At 44.7% G+C, this 22,603-nt stretch overlaps 1 protein-coding gene across 1 annotated transcript in view; it reads left to right on the plus strand.

Annotated features, from left to right (window-relative positions):
- The window catches only part of RMND5A (required for meiotic nuclear division 5 homolog A), a 32,608-nt gene that overhangs the window by 1,703 nt on the left and 8,302 nt on the right, over positions 1-22,603 (plus strand). Inside the window, exons 2-6 of the mRNA XM_080976848.1 lie at positions 7,130-7,272; positions 15,391-15,525; positions 15,711-15,811; positions 18,628-18,794; positions 20,285-20,450. Of these exons, the coding sequence (XP_080832974.1) occupies positions 7,130-7,272; positions 15,391-15,525; positions 15,711-15,811; positions 18,628-18,794; positions 20,285-20,450 (712 nt within the window). The remainder of the gene's footprint in view (positions 1-7,129; positions 7,273-15,390; positions 15,526-15,710; positions 15,812-18,627; positions 18,795-20,284; positions 20,451-22,603) is intronic.

A 22,603-nucleotide genomic window follows, 5' to 3' on the forward strand; every position in this document is an offset into this window, starting at 1 on the left:
GATTTCTGGGTGTATTTTTATTTTTTTTTGAAAATACGTGTCAAATTGTTTTTTGGGGGAGGGGGGATACCCTACGACTCTTCGTGAAGGAAAACTTCCAACTGCCAGGCTGTTGTTAAGAAAACTATGGTAACTCCGTGCTTGTCTCAGTTTCCCTTCCCACCGCCTCACAATATCACTTTTATCCTTGTCTGGTCAGCTCTCGCGTAGTCTGCCTCTTGTTTTGAGACACCATTCAGTTCCCTATGATCCGGTTTGTTTCCTAGATGGGTATGTGGGGTGTTAGGGGAGGGGTAGTACGTCTGGTGGGGCAGATGTTGTGCTCCCTCTGGGGTAGTTTGTTCACCTTTTGTCGCTACCCTGCTCTCAGCTCTCACCTGTGGCTCCTAGAAAATGTCAGCATTTGACAGTGATCACACTCCGGGAACAGCTTCAACTAGTCAACTAAACCAGGTGAGGGTTGCTTATGGGTCTCGAACCCTTGGTGAGTTAGGGACTTCCCCAAAGACAGGCACCTGCAGATTGAGTGGACGAGACCAATCGTGGGTCCGATGGTCAAGAAAGTGGTTTCTGCACGTGAGGGGCAGACGGCTTGTCAACCTATGAAAGTAGCCCTTCTAGGAGAAGGAAAACTCTTACCCAGGTATCAGCAAACTTTTTCAGCAAGGGGCCGGTCCACTGTCCCTCAGACCTTGTGGGGGGCCGGACTATATTGGGGGGGGGGAATGAAAGAATTCCTATGCCCCACAAATAACCCAGAGATGCATTTTAAATAAAAGCACACATTCTGCTCATGTAAAAACACCAGGCAGGCCCCACAAATAACCCAGAGATGCATTTTAAATAAAAGGACACATTCTGCTCATGTAAAAACACCAGGCAGGCCCCACAAATAACCCAGAGATGCATTTTAAATAAAAGGACACATTCTGCTCATGTAAAAACACCAGGCAGGCCCCACAAATAACCCAGAGATGCATTTTAAATAAAAGGACACATTCTACTCATGTACAAAACATGCTGATTCCTGGACTGTCCGTGGGCCGGATTGAGAAGGCGATGGGGCCAGATCCAGCCCCCGGGCCTTAGTTTGCCTACCCATGCTCTTACCCTAAACCTCCACTGCCTTGCGGGACATCTTTGGGAGAAGAAAAGGCTAAGGAGTAAACCCTACACAAATCTGGAGTGGAATCCCTAAGATAGTTGGATGGTGCCTCCTTCCGTCGACTCTTGCAGCCAAGCTGGTGCCAAATGTATTGCTCTGCTTTTCTTTGGACCACATCAGCAAGGCCAAGAGGAGGGTCTTGTCGTCTAAGCAAAGCAGTTTGACTTCACCACTGGAGGCACACTCCATTGTCTCTTGAGAGAGACAAATATCAGCAACTGCAACAACTGATTGTAGACACATTTTTTTTTTTGTCCCCTGAGAACGGTATGCTCCATGTGGCCTTAGTTTCCCTGTGTCAAAGGGCTGGGGTCTGTTACAGAGGGTGTTTTTATGTTCTCTTGCCTTCCTGCTGGGCTGGCTTGCTTGCTTGGTTGTGTGGAACATACAGTTTGTATGTAACTAGAGAGGAAGGATCTCTTTCTCCCTTCTCTGCGCCCCCTCCCCAAAGGTTGCAAGAGAGAGAGAGGTTCAGAAACAGACATGGCAAACCCTGTAGTATTAATTTGCCAGGATGTGATTCATGGGTCTGATGAGCATCGTCTGACAAATTCTGCACTCTTGGCATCAGCTACTTTACCTGAAGGGCCACTTTGAGAAGTGAGTATGGGGTGGTGTCCCTTCACCTCAACTTCCAGTTGCTTGTTTGCAGTTTGTAATTTTTCTTATATGCATCTCTTATTGAGTCTTTCACCTTCGGTCTGTCTGCTGGAAGGCCTCTCGGCTACTAGCCCCTATTCTGCCTAAAGATTTAGATGAATTTGAAAAAGGCAGTGGCGAGACTGACTTTCCTCCTTTGGATACAATTGTTCATATTTATTTATTTATAAGAAATATTTATATACAACTAGTTCATAAAAATATACCACAGTTCAGAGCAGTATGAAAAAAACCAAACCAAACAATAACATGATGAGTTAAAAATAAGTTAAAAGCAAAAAGAAATTAATATCAAGCACAAGTAGACCATTGTAGGGAATGTCCTCTTATTTGCCTGGTGGAATAGTTTTCCTTAGGCATTTAAAAGTTGACATAGAAGGCACTCACTGAATCCCTGTTCTCATTGTGTTCCACAAGTCTTGGGCCAGTGACACTGAAAACTTGATTTCTCATTGTTGTCAAACGAGCCTCACCAACTTGGGGAATTGAAAGAGATGATGTGGACAAAACTACTGCTGCTGTATTTTGGGAAATGATTTTCTAACAACTATAATTAAGTAGCTAACTATCAGCATGGCTTTCTTGTATTATATGGAGGAGGCGTTTTCCCTCTTCCCAGACGCAAGTGCTTGGCTTTGTTATTGACTGAGCAAAAAGAGCTAACTTAAGTTGCTTACAGAGTTTTGAAAGATAAAGGGCTTTAGTTTTGAGATGCAGGAGGCGATGTTTTGTTTTGACATCTCAGGACTGGGCAGTGATTAATCTATCCTGTCCTCCTTGGCCTTTTGTAATGAGTAAAAAAAAAGGAAGCCTTAATCTATTTCCACACCGGCAGGTAAGTTTACTCTTTCACACTGAGTAATAATGGCATTAGTCATTGGTGGCTCCTAAATGAACATCCCATAGAGCAAATGTAAACAAAGTTTACAGTAACAAGTTTGCTGACTTTCCTATACCTGCGGTCTAATGTGCGACTGAACACACACACACACACACACACACACACACAGTCTGTTGAAATGATGAGGCCATATGTGTAATTCTGTGCCAGATTTCAGTGAGGCTATTTAGGAGTAAGCATTTTATTTGGAAATACTGTTTTTATTGGCACTTCCTCCCAAGTAAATATGTTTAGACTGGGATTAAGCTGGGTGTTTATTTAAAAAGGGAACGTATAGAAGTTATCATTGAAGGCTGACAAAAGAGACCTCACAACTTGGAACTGGGTCATAATGTGACTGTCGCAAATGTTGGAGCATGAGTAGGCAAACTAAGGCCCGGGGGCCGGATCCGGCTCAATCGCATTCTAAATCTGGCCCATGGAACAGTCCGGGAATAAGCTTGTTTTTACATGAGTAGAATGTGTGCTTTTATTTAAAATGCATCTCTGGGTTATTTGTGGGGCATAGGAATTCGTTCATCCCCCCCCCCCCCAAATATAGTCTGGCCCCCCACAAGGTCTGAGGGACAGTGGACCGGCCCCTTGCTGAAAAAGTTTGCTAACCCCTGTGTTAGAGAGTACAACTTGATGACATTCTCACAGGGGCAGGAATTGCATGGTGGCACCAGTTTTATGAATGGTCAGTTCCATGTTGGGCCTGTTGACGTAACCCGTGCTGTTTTCATTGTTGAAAGCTGAGAGCTGTGGTCATTTGACACAAAGAGACTAGTGAGTCACGAGGCATTTAGACATCTGAACAAAGGATAAATCTCCTTGAGGCTTGTAGATTTTTGTAGCTAAATGAGAAGATAGAGGGAATTATTTATTCAGTATCTCAGTAAATTTAAAGGCAGGTACACCGCTGCGTCTTGATTAGACAGTGAAACATAGTTCTGCGTTTATGTGGCAGAGAAAACAGTTAAAGGGAATGGTTTGCTGGAGCATGGAAGTGGCTCTTCTGAAGCGGTGCTTGAGGAACTGGACACTACAGATAAACATGGAGATAAATCAGAACTGGTGGACCAGTTTCTCCTTCCCTCTTTTCAAATACCAGACTGGATGCTAGCACTTGAGATTTTTCTAGCTTCTGTAGTACTCTGACTAGCTTAGCTCCATGTTGTTGTTTAGTCGTTTAGTCGTGTCCGACTCTTCGTGACCCCATGGACCAGAGCACACCAGGCACTCCTGTCTTCCACTGCCTCTCGCAGTTTGGTCAAACTCATGCTGGTAGCTTCGAGAACACTGTCCAACCATCTCATACTCTGTGTCCCCTTCTCCTTGTGCCCTCCATCTTTCCCAACATCAGGGTCTTTTCCAGGGAGTCTTCTCTTCTCATGAGGTGGCCAAAGTATTGGAGCCTCAGCTTCAGGATCTGTCCTTCCAGTGAGCACTCAGGGCTGATTTCCTTCAGAATGGAGAGGTTTGATCTTCTTGCAGTCCATGGGACTCCCAAGAGTCTCCTCCAGCACCATAGTTCAAAAGCATCAATTTTTCGGTGATCAGCCTTCTTTATGGTCCAGCTCTCACTTCCATACATCACTACTGGGAAAACCATAGCAGCTTAGCTCCATAGTTTTCCACAATTGCATTAATTTTTTTATTTCTTGCAAGTTTCAGAAACTATTGTGCCTTGAGGTTTGAAAACGGAGGGTAGAGTTCAAGAAGTGTATGCTGTTCTTCATTTTAGAGAGGAGGTAAACAAAGTCTGCCTTCTCCTGGGATGCACCATAGGCCAGGGGACTGCTCAGTCTGACACAGCTTCTGCAGATACTTGAGCTTGCAGCGCTTCTACTTGCCTCGCCAGAGAGAAGAGACCAGGGGATTAATAAAGGGGTGAAGTCTCCGATTCTTCCCTCCTATTCATCAACGCAAGTGGCAGCTGTTCTTCTGAACTGAGCCTGTGTGTTTCTCTGGAGAAGGACTTCCTGGACCTTGGTTGGGGAGTGAGTGTGTGCCTTGCTGTGCTGGCAAATGGAAGTTGGTAGCATAGTGCCACACTTGTTTTATATATACAGTGGTACCTTGGTTCTCAAACAGCCTATTTCACAAACAAGTTAGAACCCGAACGTCGCAAACCCGGAAGTGAGTGTTCCAGTTCTCGAATTTTTTTTGGAAGTCGAACGTGTCCTGAGTCCTGAGCTTCCGTTTTTAGTGTTGCGCTTCCGTTTTTAGAGAGATCGTGCTGATTGGGCTGGTGAGGAGAAGTCCCCGCAGCGCTCTGCCGCCCAGGCACTTTGACGAGAGAGAGATCAAGAGAGAAAGAGATCTCGAAAGATCACGCTGATTGGGGCGGTGGGGAGAAGCGTTTTAGGGGTAGTTTTTCAACAGCCTGGAACGGATTAATCCATTTTGCATTACTTTCTATGGGAAAACATGCCTTGGTTTGGAATGTTTAGGTTTTGGAACGGACTTCCGGAATGGATTAAGTTCGAGAACCAAGGTACCAGTGTATATATAAAAGCAGCAGTTGCCTCAAAAGACAGTACATATGGGATAAATAGGCTTTCATAGACCCATATCTCTGTTTTTCAGAGGATGCCGTTGGTATTTCCACCACAAAACATTGTGTGGCTTCCCTCTCCCTCCGAGTTAGGCCTTTTAAAATTTCATATTAGCCTAAGATTTCCAAATACAGTGTAACCTCGATTTTCAAATGCCTTGGCTGCCAAACGATTCGGAAGCCAAACGCTGAAAACCCGGAAGTGAATGCTTCTGTTTTCGAACAAGCCTTGGAAATTGAACAGCTTCCATGGTGCATTTTTCCATTTTAACCATTCACTTCGCCGACAGCCCTTTGATTTTTGTTTTTCGAACGGACTTCTGGAACGGATTACGTTTGAAAACCGAGGTTCCACTATATTCACTCTTGTTTTAGCTGCCCCCCCAGTATGGTTCTGCTAAATGTAATTTTCCTAATTAAAGGCAGAATTGCCACTGATTTTTTGTGCTATATCCAGGTAAATTTGTCAGAATTACAGGTAACTGAATGCTGTGTGGAATACTTCCTTGCCAGGAGAAAAGACTGGTGCCTTGTTCTTCGTTAGACCTCAGCAGCTTGAACGTACCGCTAAGCTATCCTGAATTGCAGATAGTCTGCCATCACAAAAAATACCTCTGCTTTGTTTCCATGAAGAAACACAACTGATCTAGGGGTCTGCATGTGGTCTTCTGCACCCACCTTCACAAGGCTCTGTTTTTTCTCATCATCAGATGTGATGGGTATTTGGGAACGAGTAACCCTGATGGAAGGGATGCGGGTGGCGCTGTGGGTTAAACCACAGAGCCTAGGACTTGCCGATCAGAAGGTCGGCGGTTCGAATGCCCGCGACGGGGTGAGCTCCCATTGCTCGGTCCCTGCTCCTGCCCACCTAGCAATTCGAAAGCACGTCAAAGTGCAAGTAGATAAATAGGTACCGCTCCGGTGGGAAGGTAAACGGCATTTCCGTGCGCTGCTCTGATTCGCCAGAAGCGGCTTAGTCATGCTGGCCACATGACCCAGAAGCTGTACGCCAGCTCCCTTGGCCAATAAAGCGAGATGAGCGCCGCAACCCCAGAGTCGGTCACAACTGGACCTCATGGTCAGGGGTCCCTTTACCTTTACCTTTTAACCCTGATGGATATTTCTCAGTTAGTGAAAACCGGGCAGGACCTCTCAGAGATGAAACAGAGGTTTCTTAACCGTCTACAAAGTCATTCCAGAGTGACCCAGCCCAGTTTGCATCTCTCTTTGGTCTTTTCAAGTCTTGAGAGGGTTGAAACGAACGGAGGGAATGCAAGAGAGGTCTGCAGAAGCAAGACTTTTGCCTCTATAAAGATTCAGGTGCTGGATAGAATCTCATAACATTGTGCGTAGCTAGTGTGCCTTGTTACAGTGTACACTTGACAAGGCCGCTTTGCAAGAACTGCTTTTCCAGGTAAGTAACCAACCATTTAGCGTAATCTGAAATAATACACTGAGTACAAGGCGGCGATGAAGCTGGCTTCGAGTTATGATTGTATATAACTTGCTGTGCATGCTATAAATTATGCTGGCCAATCCCACAGGAATAACATTTCCTGACACCAGAGGTGGGGGTTAGATGGCCTCTCAGGTGCTGTTGGACCCTCAACTCCCTTCAGCACCAGCCAATGTGGCTAATGATCAGGGATGATTGGAGTTATAGCTCAGCAACATCTGAAGGGACACAGATTTTTCGCCCCACCAGTGTGTCCTGTAATCCATTTTGAAACTGCTTATGACTTTTCAGAAGTGAAATTAAATGACGGCGCTTGGGCCCTTTGTTTGCAGAAATTCCATTTCTTGGGTATTAGTGTTTCTTGCTCATAATGCAATTAATTATTTGTTTTTCTTCTCTTCTGTCTAGATCAAGATGGAGATCTGTCGGGGACGATATCACTTGTTATGACCCAGTGCTGCAAGCGAATAAAGGACACTGTTCAGAAATTGGCCTCAGATCATAAAGACATTCACAGTAGTGTTTCCCGTGTTGGGAAAGCTATTGACAAGGTATTTAGAGCATTCGTTTGGTTGTGTCCCAATGCTTGGTTGTTGTTTTTAAAAACTTTGTATGTTTAAAATTTAATGTGAGTCAGCACTGCAGACTCCCCAGACTTTTGCAACTAGCTTTTACAGAGATGAAGGATCTCTGGCCTTCCAGATGTTGTGAGACTCCCAACTCTTATCAGCCCCAGCTACGTAGCCCAGGGTCAGGGATGATGTAAGTTTTTATTTAACAGCGTCTGAAAGGCCACAGTTTCTCCATCCCTGCTGTAGGTTGTTTTCAAGAAAGCTCAGTGGATGTGTCTATATTTCTGTTTGCAAAACCATATCCCCCAGTTTGGACCCTGTCAGAAACCAAGTGAAATAAAGAACCCAGAGGTAAAATGTAGCCTTCACCTTGAAAACCGGCCTTCTGCGAAATAGATTGCCACTTTAGATAATTAGATTAAGACTAATGCAGCAAAATATTTAGTCCTGGGTACATTGAAACCAAAGGACGCGGGTTTTGCTGTGGGTTAAACCACAGAACCTAGGACTTGCCGATCAGAAGGTCGGCGGTTCGAATCCCCGCGACGGGGTGAGCTCCCGTTGCTCGGTCCCTGCTCCTGCCAACCTACCAGTTTGAAAGCACATCAAAGTGCAAGTAGATAAATAGGTACCACTCTGGCGGGAAGGTAAACAGAGTTTCCATGTGCTGCTCTGGTTCGCCAGAAGCGGCTCAGTCATGCTGACCACATGACCCGGAAGCTGTACGCTGTCTCCCTCGGCCAATAAAGTGAGATGAGCCGCAACCCCAGAGTCGGCCACGACTGGACCTAATGGTCAGGGGTCCCTTTTACATTGAAACCAGAGTGTTTTAAATTTATCTAGAACCATATACTAACTTGGACCTCCTTCCAAAAGGTGCAGCTACTGGGCCTTTGCCAAAGGAGATGTGTTAGATCTGCTTGGGGCTCCATACCCCTCCCGCAAATCACCCACAGGAAATATGCCTAGCACCTTTTTTTGGAAGGTCCAAGTTAGAATTAATATGGTCCTAGATAAATTTCTGGTGACAGATGGTGTGAATGTCTTAATAGGCCATGTTACCTGTAAAGGAGAAGCTAGAGGAAAAACAGGGGAGAGGGTACTACAGTGGTACCTCGGGTTACATACGCTTCAGGTTACATACGCTTCAGGTTAAGGACTCCACTAACCCAGAAATAGTGCTTCAGGTTAAGAACTTTGCTTCAGGATGAGAACAGAAATCGTGCTCCGGCTGCACAGCGGCAGCAAGAGGCCCCATTAGCTAAAGTGGTGCTTCAGGTTAAGAACAGTTTCAGGTTAAGAACGGACCTCCGGAACGAATTAAGTACTTAACCCGAGGTACCACTGTATTGAGCTTTGTTGATTGCCAGTGCTGGAAGATTATTCGCTTTACCATTTTGGCGCCCATCAAACACGGACGAATACGTGCAAAACCTACATTTGGCAACTCATGAGCAGATTCTAACCTGGGGAGAAAACAGCAAAAACCTGATGAAGAGAGCACAGCAGAGGTTATATTTTCTGAGATTCCTCCGGAAAAATAATCTCTCAAAGGACCTGTTGATGGCATTTTACCATTGTACTGTTGAGAGTGTATTAACTTATGGTCTCTGTGTGTGGTTTGGGAGCTGCACCGTCAGGGAAAAAGCAATGTTGTCCAGGGTTGTAAAGACTGCGGAGAGAATAATTGGGTGCACTCTTCCTACCTTGGATCAAATCTATGCTTCCAGGTGCCATAAGAAAGCTGCAGAGATAGTGCAGGATAGTGCGCACCCCGGAAATGATCTCTTTCAGCTTCTGCCTTCTGGAGGAAGGTACAGGGTTATAAAGACTAGGACTAGCCACCTGAGAAACAGTTTCTATCCAAATGCGGTTTTGGTTTTAAACGCAGTGTAAGGTAGTCTTTATGGGAGTATATTGTATTTAATTATGGGGTATCAGAGTTTTTAGGGGGCTAACCAGGCTGGGATAGCTGGGATAGCAGGCCTGTTGGTTTTTGAATGTCTGATGTAGATTTTTTCAATTTCGTTGTTCTGTATGGGACAACGGCAATAAAGATTATCGTATCATATTCTAATAAGCAGAAAATGTAAGAGGAATTTCACAGTTTTGAAGCTCTTTATAGAATAATGTATCGTGCCCAATAGAATTGGCATCATGCATAATGGAATATTGCCCTTTGGTTTATTATAAAGGGCCCAATTAAAAAAGCTGGTTATGTCCTTTAAAGCCCTAAACTGGGTTGGGATCAGGCTACAGTGGTGCCTCGCAAGACGAAAAGAATCCGTTCCGCGAGTCTCTTCGTCTTGCGGGTTTTTTCGTCTTGCGAAGCAAACCCATTAGCGGTTTAGCGGATTAGCGCTACAGTATTAGCGGCTTAGCGGGCTTAGCGGATCAGCTGATAAGCGGCTTAGCGATCAGCTGTTAAGCGGCTTAACGATAAGCTGATAAGCGGCTTAACGATCAGCTGATAAGCGGCTTAGTGATCAGCTGTTAAGCGGCTTAGCCGATCAGCTGATAAGCGGTTTAGCGGCTTGGGGAAAAGGGGGGGAAAAGGAAAAAACCCCCGCAGGAACTCGCAAGACATTTTCGTCTTGCGAAGCAAGCACATAGGAAATTCATTTTGCGAAGCACCTCCAAAATGGAAAACCCTTTCGTCTAGCGGGTTTTCCGTCTTGCGAGGCATTCGTCTTGCGGGGCACCACTGTACTTCTGGGAGCACCTTCTCCCATATGACCATGTCTGCTTACTAAGATCTTCTGGAGGGAGAGCCTCTCTATCTTACCCTGCCAGCCTCTGAATTGCATTTCTTCAGGATGCAGGACAGGGTCTTCTCTGTAGCTGCAGCAAAGCTTTAGAACTTTTTCCTAGAGAGGTCCATCTTACTTCCTCATTTCTCGCCTTCTGATGGCAATCTAGCCAGCTGGCTAAGCTTCCAATCTGAAAATTCAGCTGTCTCCTAGTTTTTAATCTTATCTTTTCCCCCTGCCATTTTACCGTCTTACTTTATTTTTACTGTGCGAGTTGAGCATTTTTATGGAAAAGCTGGATAGCATTGTTTTAAAAGTGAAAAAAAACCCTTCCTGTTTTTAATCTTTAGCACAGTGACTGGATTTTAGGGAGTTTCCTAAACCGATAAGCTCTTGAGAGGCAGTGGCTGGGTTACTGCCTTTAATTATGAGTTGTCAATGCAAGCAAATTTTGCAACAGAAGACGCTGCCTGAGTCAGGGGATAGGCCCATCTAGGTCATTATTGCCTACACTGACTGGCAGTCCCTTTCCAAGGTTTCAGGCCAAGGGTCTTTACCTGGAAACACCAGGGATTGAATCTGGAACAGTGAGCTATCACCCTTCTCCAATTTTCCCTGATTTTCACATGGTCAGGCGGGAACAACCCCTGGGATAATCTTGCATCTCATATCTCTTGAAATGATTTACACCCCCACACCTTGCTTGCTTTCCCCCCATTTGCACAAAGCACCAAGCAGGTTATGTCATGCACAGCATGAATGTTAATGCCACCTTACCTTTAGCCAGTGCTAAACAGGACAGTTCGCAGGATCAGACTAGAAGAGATGGGAGTCTTTGTTATCATGTGAATGCGGATGATACCCAGCTCTACCTCTTTTTCAAATCAGAACCAGTGAAGGCGGTGAAGGTCCTGTGTGAGTGTCTGGAGCCGGTTGGAGGATGGATGGCGGCTAACAGAGAGGTTGAATCCTGACAGGACAGAAATACTGTTTTTGGGGGACGGGAGGCGGGCGGGTATGGAGGACTCCCTGGTCCTGAATGGGGTAACTGTGCCCCTGAAGGACCAGGGGCGCAGCCTGGGAGTCATTCTGGACTCACAGCTGTCCATGGAGGCGCAGGTCAATTCTGTGTCCAGGGCAGCTGTTTATCAGCTGCATCTGGTATGCAGGCTGAGACCCTACCTGCCCACAGACTGTCTCGCCAGAGTGGTGCATGCTCTGGTTATCTCTCGCTTGGACTACTGCAATGCGCTCTATGTGGGGCTACCTTTGAAGGTGACACAGAAACTACAACTAATCCAGAATGCGGCAGCTAGACTGGTGACTGGGAGCGGCCGCCGAGACCACATAACACCGGTCTTGAAAGACCTACATTGGCTCCCAGTATGTTTCTGAGCACAATTCAAAGTGTTGGTGCTAACCTTTAAAGCCCTAAACGGCCTCGGTCCAGTATACCTGAAGGAGCGTCTCCACCCCCATTGTTCTGCCCAGACGCTGAGGTTCAGTGCTGAGGGCCTTCTGGTGGTTCCTTCGCTGCGAGAAGCCAAGTTACAGGGAACCAGGCAGAGGGGCTTCTCGGTAGTGGCACCCGCCCTGTGGAACGCTCTCCCACCAGATGTCAAAGAGAAAAACAACTACAGTGGTACCTCAGGTTACATACACTTCAGGGTACATACGCTTCAGGTTACAGACTCCACTAACCCAGAAATATTGCTTCGGGTTAAGAACTTTGCTTCAGGATGAGAACAGAAATTGTGCTCTGGTAGCGTGGCGGCAGCGGGAGGCCCCATTAGCTAAAGTGGTGCTTCAGGTTAAGAACAGTTTCACGTTAAGAACGGACCTCCCAAACGAATTAAGTACTTAACCCGAGGTACCACTGCACCAGACTTTTAGAAGACATCGGAAGGCAGCCCTGTTTAGGGAAGCTTTTAATGTTTAATAGATTATTGTATTTTAATATTTTTTTGGAAGCCGCCCAGAGTGGCGGGGTATAAATAATAAATTATTATTATTAGAGAAGAATTTTCAGCCCATAAACCTGTTTTGGCAAGACATAGCCCCTGCCTCAACCCCCACTTCTGCCTTCATAAGAGTAGACCATTCCCAACGTGTTCAGAGAGGCAATTTAACCCAGTTTTGATTCCTTGGGACCAACCCCCCCCCAGTTTTTTTAAAAATTATTGTCTCTAAATAGGGGTTTTCCTTTGTAGTCCATTATTCAGGCTATAAATACATGTTGTGCAAATAAAACGTTTCTTGGCCTTACATGTATCTCACCTGTCAAGCTGCACCTGTCTATTACCCTAGTTCCTGCGTCCTACGGAGTGGTCTTCTGGTCCTACTGTGCCAGCAGCTGCTATATTGGTTATGCTAGCGTAACGTAATCAAGATCCTATGCACTTTCAGCAGCAAGGCAGGCAGTAAAACAAAACCACTTTCTGCAAGAAATAATGTAGCAACTCTGACACCACTCCAGCCTTCGTGAATATCCCACCAGCCAGTGATTCTGCCATTGCATGCATGCCAGTGGCATCCCATGTTATCTGTATATTTTTTATTATTATTATTATTATGATGATGCTCATTAAGTGAGTCCTCTGGGTAGTTTTCAACATTATTAAAAATGCAAAATACATCTTTTTCTATAAAAGGAAGGAACCAGCCAATGCGCACAACAGTTGAATGTGCCCCAAATGCAACAACAACAACAACAACAATTTATTTGTACCCCGCCCATCTGGCTGGGTTTCCCCAGCCACTCTGTGTGGCTTCCAACAAAGACCAAAAATACGCTAAGATGTCACACATTAAAAACTTCCCGGAACAGGGCTGCCTTCAGATGTCTTCTGAATGTCAGGTGGTTGTTTATCTCTGACATCTGATGGGAGGGCGTTCCACAAGGCGGGCGCCACTACCAAGAAGGCCCTTTGCCTGGTTCCCTGTAGCCTTGCTTCTCTCAGTGATAGAACCGCCAGAAGGAATGTTAGAAAAATGTTGGAAGGAAATTATATGGCTTTAGTAGAAATGTTTTAAGGAATTAAGCATAAATAAGTATTATAGTTTTAATGGAAAATAAGGTTAAAATATGTTAAGATAATCATATGACAGAAAATAGAGAAAGATGGAAAGGATTTGCTGAAACAATTAATAGAAATGGAATACAAAAAGGGAGGTGAGAGGAGGTCGATGAAACAAGGGAATGAAAGAGAGGATATTGAGATGGTATGATGTGTGTTTTTTGAACTGTTTTTGCTTTCGTTTTGTTTAATGTGTTAATGTTGTGTTGTGTATTGTTTATATATTGTACTGTATGTTTTTTCTTCCTTTTTCTTCTTTTTTTTCTTCTTTTTTTTTTCTTTCCTTTTTGTAAGGTTTAAAAGTAATAAATATTATTTTAAAAAAAAAAAAAATAGAACCGCCAGAAGGCCCTCAGAGCTGGACCTCAGTGTCTGGGCTGAACAATGGGGGTGGAGACGCTCCTTCAGGTATACTGGGCTGAGGCCGTTTAGGGCTTTAAAGGTCAGCACCAACACTTTGAATTGTTCTCGGAAACATACTGGGAGCCAATGTAGTCTTTCAAGATCATATTCAAGCACATCTACGAAGCACAGTTTAGCAGTCGAGGGACACAGCACTCTCCCTAGTGCGCGTGAGCCCAGCAACTGTCACCCAGAGCTCCCTCCAGACAAGAATCTGCTTGTCGCACAAATATAGGCAAGCCTGAAAAGAACCGCTCTTTTTACAGACAAATAGGTGGAGCCAAACAGCAAGGGGAGGACAGACATTCTTGTCGCAGCATCCAGTTCATTCCAGAGTTCATGGCTAGAGTAGAACATGGGTTCCCAAAGAGCATCAAAGTCCTGTGGGAAAAGTGCACTTGGTAGACCGCTCCTCTTGATGCCTATGTGAAGAAAAAAAGGGCTTTTTGCCAGGGAGACAGCCTCATGTACAAGGAAGAGCAGGAATCAGAACGGTTATTACCGTATTTTTTGCTCTATAAGCCTCACTTTTCCCCTCCTAAAAAGTAAGGGGAAATGTGTGTGCGTCTTATGGAGCGAATGCAGGCTGCGCAGCTATCCCAGAAGCCAGAACAGCAAGAGGGATCGCTGCTTTCACTGTGCAGCGATCCCTCTTGCTGTTCTGGCTTCTGAGATTCAGAATATATTTTTTCTTGTTTTCCTCCTCCAAAAACTAGGTGCGTCTTGTGGTCTGGTGCGTCTTATAGAGTGGAAAATATGGTACGTAGGCTCCAGCACCAGGACTCGTATGGTAGCACAGTAAGGGGAAGACACTCTATGGGAGGCTGGTTCAAATGTTGACACAAATCACCTTTTGGCTGGCAAGAATGATAGAATCCCCTCAATTCCTCAAATATGCCAAATGTGTTTAAAAAATAAAAAGGAGAGCAAGCAGTGGCCATACCTCCTGCCACAAGGAGCAGATCCCGAGCCACAGTCACGGAGAAGAGAATACAGCTTGCCAGGCGTTTTGCAATCCCAATTCAGAACCCTGATAGGGTGTGTGGATGTGTGCTCACAAATTGCCCTCTCTGACCTCATCCCATCAGTCACCTGATCAGCAAGTCATCTGATTGGAATCCCTGTCAGCTGATAGTCAATCTCCTACCATGCTAAAGCTTAAATACAAGGCCACTTTTATCTGATTTGCTGGATGTTTATGTCTGGTGGCTTATATGTGGTTTTATAGATTAGACTTGTGTTTTGGGGGGCTTACTGTACACCACTCTGAAGGACAGCCTAGAAAAACGTGTAAAGCAACCTTCTAAAAGCCGACATGACTTATGCACAATAACTTCATATTCTGATAGAATATGTATTGCATTACCTTCTGGTAATGAACTACACCCTTTCCTATCTTTAATTTCTTAAAATTTGTAAATATAGAATGTATTAATGGTTACCAGAAAGAAACAAAATGGTGTCTTCTTTTTGTATAAAGGACGTAATGAATCATGTGAAAGGAATACAGTGGTACCTCGGGTTAAGTACTTAATTCGTTCCGGAGGTCCGTACTTAACCTGAAGCACCACTTTAGCTAATGGGGCCTCCTGCTGCCGCCGCGCCACCAGAGCACGGTTCCTGTTCTCATCCTGAAGCAAAGTTCTTAACCTGAAGCACTATTTCTGGGTTAGTGGAGTCTGTAACCTGAAGCGTATGTAACCTGAGGTACCACTGTATCTTAAAAGACAAGAAGAAGCGAAGCAAGGCAGTTCAGAAATAGGCAAAAGCACTTCTGAGTGGAGATTTATATAATTCGCCTAATGCAAAAATAAAAACATAAGAGCTTGGTTTTTTCCTGGAACTGATTGTCACTTTTTCCTTCACAGAATTTTGACTCTGACATCAGCAGCGTGGGAATAGATGGATGCTGGCAGGCTGATAGCCAGCGGATTCTGAATGAGGTGATGGTAGAACACTTTTTCCGGCAAGGAATGCTAGATGTAGCTGAGGAACTTTGCCAGGTAATTGCAGCTAGAATTCCTCGTTCCTGGGAAGCAAAATAATTTTTTCACCTATTGTTTTAGTTGAATTTCCAGGCGACTGTGGAGTCTTCACCCCATGTTCTAATGGTCCGCAGACACAAAAACACTATTTTGCCCATCTATAAAAATAACTAAAGAATGTGTGGTATGATCTTGTTTTTCAGGAGTCCGGACTTTCGATAGACCAAAGTCAAAAGCAGCCGTTTGTGGAGCTCAACCGAATATTGGAAGCACTTAAAGTTAGAGTTTTGAGACCTGCGTTAGAGTGAGTTACTCATCTGTTTTATTTATTTATTTATTTATTTATTTATTATTTAATATTCAGATAAAACGCCATCTAAAGTCTCTCATTTTAACATATTCATTAATGCTGGGGATTCTCAAGTGAATAGATGTTCACTAAATGTGTTCCAGCTGGGCTGAAATCCCAAAAGTCAAATGGGGCTTGCCTACAGCAGGAATTGTCCAATATCAGGGTGGGTCTATGTTCCACAGGAACTGGCAGCTCTCAGGTGAGGCAGATATTGTGCCCACAATGGCGAGGAACCAACAAATGGTGTGATCAGCTTGTTAAGTACCTAAGCTGAACCCATCATCTGAGAGCTAACACTAATTTAAAGTGACAGAGCCCGCTTTGGACTTGTGTCCTCGTATTTTTTTACAGCATATTGGGAACTGCAGTTTGTTAAGGGAAGTTGAGAGTTGTTAAAAAGGTAAAGGGACCACTGACCATTAGGTCCAGTCGTGACCAACTCTGGGGTTGCGGCGCTCATCTCGCTTTATTGGCCGAGGGAGCCGGCGTACAGCTTCCGGGTCATGTGGTCAGCATGACTAAGCCGCTTGTGGCGAACCAGAGCAGCGCACGGAAACGCCGTTTACCTTCCCTCCAGAGCGGTACCTTATTTATCTACTTGCACTGGTGTGCTTTCGAATTGCTAGGTGGGCAGGAGCTGGGACCGAACAACGGGAGCTCACCCCGTCGCGGGGATTTGAACCGCCGACCTTCTGATCGGCAAGCCCTAGGTTCTGTGGTCTAACCCACAGCGCCACCCGCGTCCCTTGAGAGTTGTTAGGAGACCCCTATTCCTCTCACAGGGCTACAATTCAGAGTTGTTGTAGTTGTTGTTATTATTTATTGAATATGTCTACCGCCCTATTCCCAGAGGTCTCGGGGCAGTTCACAGAGTTCCCTGGACAGAGGGATTGATTGCAAATGCGCAGATTTAGTGGGTGATATGCTGCTAATTCATCGAGTAGTCCCATTGAAATCTATGAACTTAAGTTCTGTGGTTTCAGTAGGCCTCTTCCGAGAATGACTAATACTGAATATCGCCAACTAACTGTGCATTTGCCTTTTAAGCAAAACGCAGCTTGATTTGAACACCTATTTGCATCAAACTAAGTTGATAAAATACAAGCAGAGTAAGTTTAGATTAATCAGCTGATGAGTTGCCCTTCATAACTTTATGTCAGCTTTGTAATATCGTTTTGAACTGCCATGCTCATGTAAAGTTAAGCTGCCCTGATATAAGAGACCCATCTATCTGTCTGTCTGTCCATCTCGCACACACATAAAAAGTTTGAAAATAGGATACATGGATTTATCAATCCTTATGCTTTTTCGTTTGTGTGTGATGCTGTTTCTCTTTGGCCAGAGTGCCTTTTCTTTTTAATTATCTAGGTCAGTGGTAGCCAAAATTGTGGATATTGCTAGACAACAACTCCCATCATCCCTGACCATAAGCCATGCTGACTGGGGCTGATGGAAATTGGAGTCCAAGAAAATCTGGAGGGTACTATCTCATTTAGGTATTTACCAGATTCTAGGGTTTTCATTTCTCCAAAGTTTCCAGGAGAATGAAATGTCTGAATAAATATACATTATTGGAGGAAGGTGGTGGCCTGCCCACATTCAGGGCTGTTAATACAGACAAGGAAAATTCTTGTGTTCATTTGTATATGTTTAATAAAAATGTAAACATCAGCAATAATGAAAATGTATACCAGGAAATCTCCTGTTTCTCAAGCATTAAACAAAAGAGTGAAGTACAAATAATTATTTGTGTGCAAGTGTTGACTATATCTGTCTTTTCCGTTATCAATCTGCATATATAGGGCGGTATATAAATTCAATAAATAATAATAATATTTCTTCACCTGCGACTTCATTTTTCAGAGTTGGTTGTGGTCCACAGCCCATGCTCCCACACGCATATATGGCAATAAGTTCCCTTGAAATTTGTATAACTTGCCTTCAAATCCCGAATGTAACACTAGGAAGTCACTACAATCCAATCTCTGCAATCCCTGGCCTTTAATCACTGCTCCAAAGAAACAGAGCATTGAAAACAGTCTTCAGGATGTGTGACAAAGAGTATTAATGTTTACTCAATAAGCTGAATGGAACGTTTAGAACGGCTAATTGCAGGTTATTAGCCAGCGTAATTTTCCATTGGTTCACAAAATACAAGTGGGAAATATTTATTTGTAACTATTGCAAATAAATCTACACAAGTTACTAGTCCATAAAATGTTTTTCTAACTCCTTTTCCCACATGCAAGTCACTTTGGCACATCAGTAGCCAAGAGGTGGGAACCTCATATTCTTCCAGTTTATGGGAACCTCCCTGCCTGGTTGCCTAGAGATAATTCATACCTGGTACGGGAATGTAGGTGAGTGGCTGTTTACAAGCCAGAGGCGGTTCTTTACAATTCTGATCCCAACTGCAACTGATGATTACTTCCTCCCAGGACCTGTTAAGCCACAGCTCCTCGGAAATGATCGGCCAATTTTTAAACCGCGAATTTCAGCGCAAGACAATGAATGACTTCTGTGGCCAACCAAACTGAAAAGGAGCTGGGGGTATTAAAAGAACAGTCGTGGTATTCTGCCTCCAGGTTGAACCCCCCCTCGCCCCCCCCCCCCATTGGTAGTATGTTAAAAGTTCCTACAGGGAAAATGTTGTGAACATACATTGAAACACCCAGAGGGAAAAGGTTGAATTGATAAACCAGTGTTCCTATTAAGGTAAATCTGCTTTTTTTCCCCTCCCCCCCCCCTTTTGTTCCATTATATCTTAGGTGGGCTGTATCAAACAGAGAAATGCTTATGGCACAGAACAGCTCTTTAGAATTTAAGCTACACAGATTATATTTTATTAGTTTATTAATGGGCGGAACTACAAACCAGAGAGAAGCATTGCAATACGCTAAAAACTTTCAGCCATTTGCTCTAAACCATCAGAAAGGTAAGCTGCATTAAATGCACCTGTATTTGTGATGTGATTGTACTGAATTTACGATGTGCACTTCTTATTTTCATATATCTTGATTATCCTTTCGGGGGGTTTTATCTACTAGCTATAGGCACACTTGGGATGCGGGTGGCGCTGTGGGTTAAACCACAGAGCCTAGGACTTGCCGATCAGAAGGTCGGCTGTTCGAATCCCCGCGACGGGGTGAGCTCCCGTTGCTCAATCCCTGCTCCTGCCAACCTAGTAGTTCGAAAGCATGTCAAAGTGCAAGTAGATAAATAGGTACCGCTCCGGTGGGAAGGTAAACGGCGTTTCCGTGCACTGCTCTGGTTCGCCAGAAGCGGCTTAGTCATGCTGGCCACATGACCCGGAAGCTGTACGCCAGCTCCCTCGGCCAATAAAGCGAGATGAGCGCCGCAACCCCAGAGTCGGCCATGACTGGACCTAATGGTCCTTTACCCTTTACCTTATATGCATTTGTTAATCTCTTTTTAAGTAGACTGTGAACTTTTCTGTAAATATAGAAGTCTCTGTGGGTGGTGTTTTCAAAATGGCCATATCATGCCACTGGTTAATTCTGTCTTGGTTCTGATGTCTGTTGAACAGTTACCGCATTGGCTGCCAACGTTTTTGGGCACAGGGGCAGATTGGGAATTTTGAGAAGGTGCTGATGGCACCATTAAAGGCTGCCGCCAATGATGTAGCCTAATGCAAAATGGCTGCCACCTCCAAAAGAGCAAGCCAACTTCATAACCCATAGTTTGAAGTTGCCTTGTTTCAAACAAACCTGCTCCTGTGATTATCCTCAGTGTATTGGGTTCAGGGTGAAACAAGAAGTGGTGGTCAATCAAAAATGGAAGCAAAAGGTTCTGAGCTCTTCCTCCTCTCCACACCAGGGGGCAACCTAAACAGCTACCCAGAGAGTTCACAGATTTTTGAATGTAGGTTTGTCCAATCCATTTTACAAGCACAACACTATAAAGCATGGGTAGGCATACTAGGGGCCGGATCCGGCCCAATTGCCTTCTAAATCCAGCCCATGGACAGTCCGGGAATCAGCGTGTTTTTACATGAGTAGAATGTGTGCTTTTATTTCAAATGCATCTCTGGGTTATTTGTGGGGCATAGGAATTCGTTCATTTCCCCCCCCCCCAAAAATATAGTCTGGCCCCCACAAGGTCTGAGGGACAGTGGACCGGCCCCCTGCTGAAAAAGTTTGCTGACCCCTGTAAAGGCACAGAACCAGAACCCTTACAAATCAATGGCTTCGTTCAAATGCCATGATAAACTACGGCTGGTTATTTACGGTTGTAAATAACGTGACTTCCTTTCTGAATTGCCAGTTATTATGTTTTCATTCGTATATTCTCTCCCTCTATGTAGCTTCAGGTTGTGCATATATGTGCTAAGCATATGTTTATTTTTCCTCAACATATATATAAATAATGGAATATATGAACTACAGCTCCTCTGACTTTCCACAGATATTCAAGTTTTGATGGGAAGCTTAGTGTACCTGAGGCAAGGAATTGAAAATTCTCCGTACGTCCATTTGTTGGATGCAAATCAGTGGGCGGACATCTGCGACATCTTTACAAGAGATGCCTGCGCTCTGCTGGGACTCTCGGTTGAATCGCCTCTTAGCGTTAGGTATGGCTACTTTCATGCTAGACATATTTTAAAGATTTGGCTATCTAAACCTTACCTAGTTGTTGGCATCTTAGGAATACAGATTTCCCTAAAGTCCTTCCAAGGAGATAGAACTGGAAATATACTTAAGCATAATTATTGTAACTCGCTGTACGTGGGGCTGCCCTTGAGACTGACCCAGAAACTCCAGCGGGTGCAGAATGCCACAGCAAGACTCCTTACAGGGTCTTTGCTGCAAGATCACATTCACCCGGTGCTATACCAGCTGCACTGGCTTCCGGTGGAGTACAGGATCAGGTTTAAGGTGCTGGTTTTAACCTTTAAAGCCCTATACGGCCTAGGACCCTCGTACCTACGGGACCGCCTCTCCTGGTATGTCCCACAGAGGAACTTACGATCTTCAAACAAAAACATCTTGGAGGTCCCAGGCCACAGAGAGGTTAGGCTGGCCTCAACCAGAGCCAGGGCTTTTTCGGCTGTGGCTCCGATCTGGTGGAACGCTCTGCCACAAGAGATTAGGGCCCTGTGGGACTTGACATCTTTCCGCAGGGCCTGCAAGACAGAGCTGTTCCACAAGGCCTTTGGCCAAGGCACAGTCTGACCCCCTCCTTTGGCAATCTTCACAGAACTCTAGCCCAATGGTTGCCATCAATTTGATTTGAAGTAATTTTTTAATGAAATGATTTTAGAATGTTGTATTATTTTATTGTTGTTAGCCGTCCTGAGCCCGGCCTCGGCTGGGGAGGGCGGGATATAAATAAAAATTTATTATTATTTATTATTATTATTATTAATGTGGCGCCTGGAAATGGTTTGCTCCAGCAGTGATTCACATTGAGCTTGGTGGACTTTTCTTTCAGACAGACTGCAGCACTGAATACAGAGATTTCTTCCATGTACCGTATTTTTCCGTGTATAAGACGCCCCCATGTATAAGACGCCGTCTGTTTTGGGGGACTCAAATTTAAGAAAATGGGAGATGGCACAGAGTTGTTGAGCTTTCTGTGGGGGGATTACCCAGGGTTGCTGAGCTATTTTTAGCGGAGATTGCCAACAATCGCTCACCTGCACGCGTCGCAAAACCCGCCTCTCATCTGTTCCCTCACCGGCATAAGCTGCCAATCACCCACCAAATTGCCGCAGCGTCAGCCAATCAACACCTGCCATCGATGCAGCAACCAATAACAATAGCCGCTCACAGCCGCAGGCACAACCAATCAAACGTCCACCCTATGCACTACTCATGTCTAAGACAACCCCCACTTTTTAGCATAATTTTTAAAGAAAAACACCTTGCCTTATACACAGAAAAGTACAGTGCTTCCTTCAGTGCTACTTTCCTTCTCCTTGTATTAGGATAGGAATGCAAATCCTCTTCTACAAATTAACAACTGTAAATCTATAGGTGGCCTTGGGGAAGCCAATATTCCCCCCCCCCCTTTGGCCCTCTATCTCCAGTGTTGGGAAGGGAATGGTGATGGCTGGTTTACCTTACGGGGTTGTTGTAAGGTTTGCTGAAATTATAGAATCACAGGATTGTGGAGTTGAAAGGGACCCCGAGGGTCATCCAGTCCAACCAGGAATAGCAGCTAAAGCATCCACGGCAGATGGCCACCCAACCGCTGCTTAAAAACCGCCAAGGTGTAGGTTAAAAACCTATAAGTAAATGGTATGGGGTGGCCAGCTTCCAAGAGACTGCAATCTACTCACAGAATTAAAATCTGGCAGGGATCTACCTCCATTTTATTGGGGTTCAGGTCAAAGTTATTGAGCTTTTTTTAGGGAGGGGGAAAGCCCTGTTTTCTTGAGGTTCAGGTCAAAATTGTTGAGCTTTTAAATTATCTCGAAGAGTAACAGCAACCACTCTCCAAAGGTTGGGGGAAAAACAGCCTCGGTTTGTAAACTCCGTCTTCTGTTCTCCAACAACCAAAACCTCACAGGGATCGACCAGTAGATTGCAATCGACCTGTTGGACATCCCTGCTATAGGTAAAGCCACTTTGAGAGTTTAGAAGGGGAAATGGTACATAATTGTTAATACAAAGAGTTGTGGGAGTAAGCCCAGTTTAACTCTGCTTCTGAGTGGACATGCCTGGGATTACTCTATAAAGCTCTCTTGGGCTCAGAGAAGCACCTTTGTGGTTCTTTAGTTCC

Source organism: Podarcis pityusensis, assembly GCF_964106645.2.
Source record: "Podarcis pityusensis genome assembly, chromosome: 13".
Lineage (NCBI taxonomy): Eukaryota > Metazoa > Chordata > Lepidosauria > Squamata > Lacertidae > Podarcis > Podarcis pityusensis.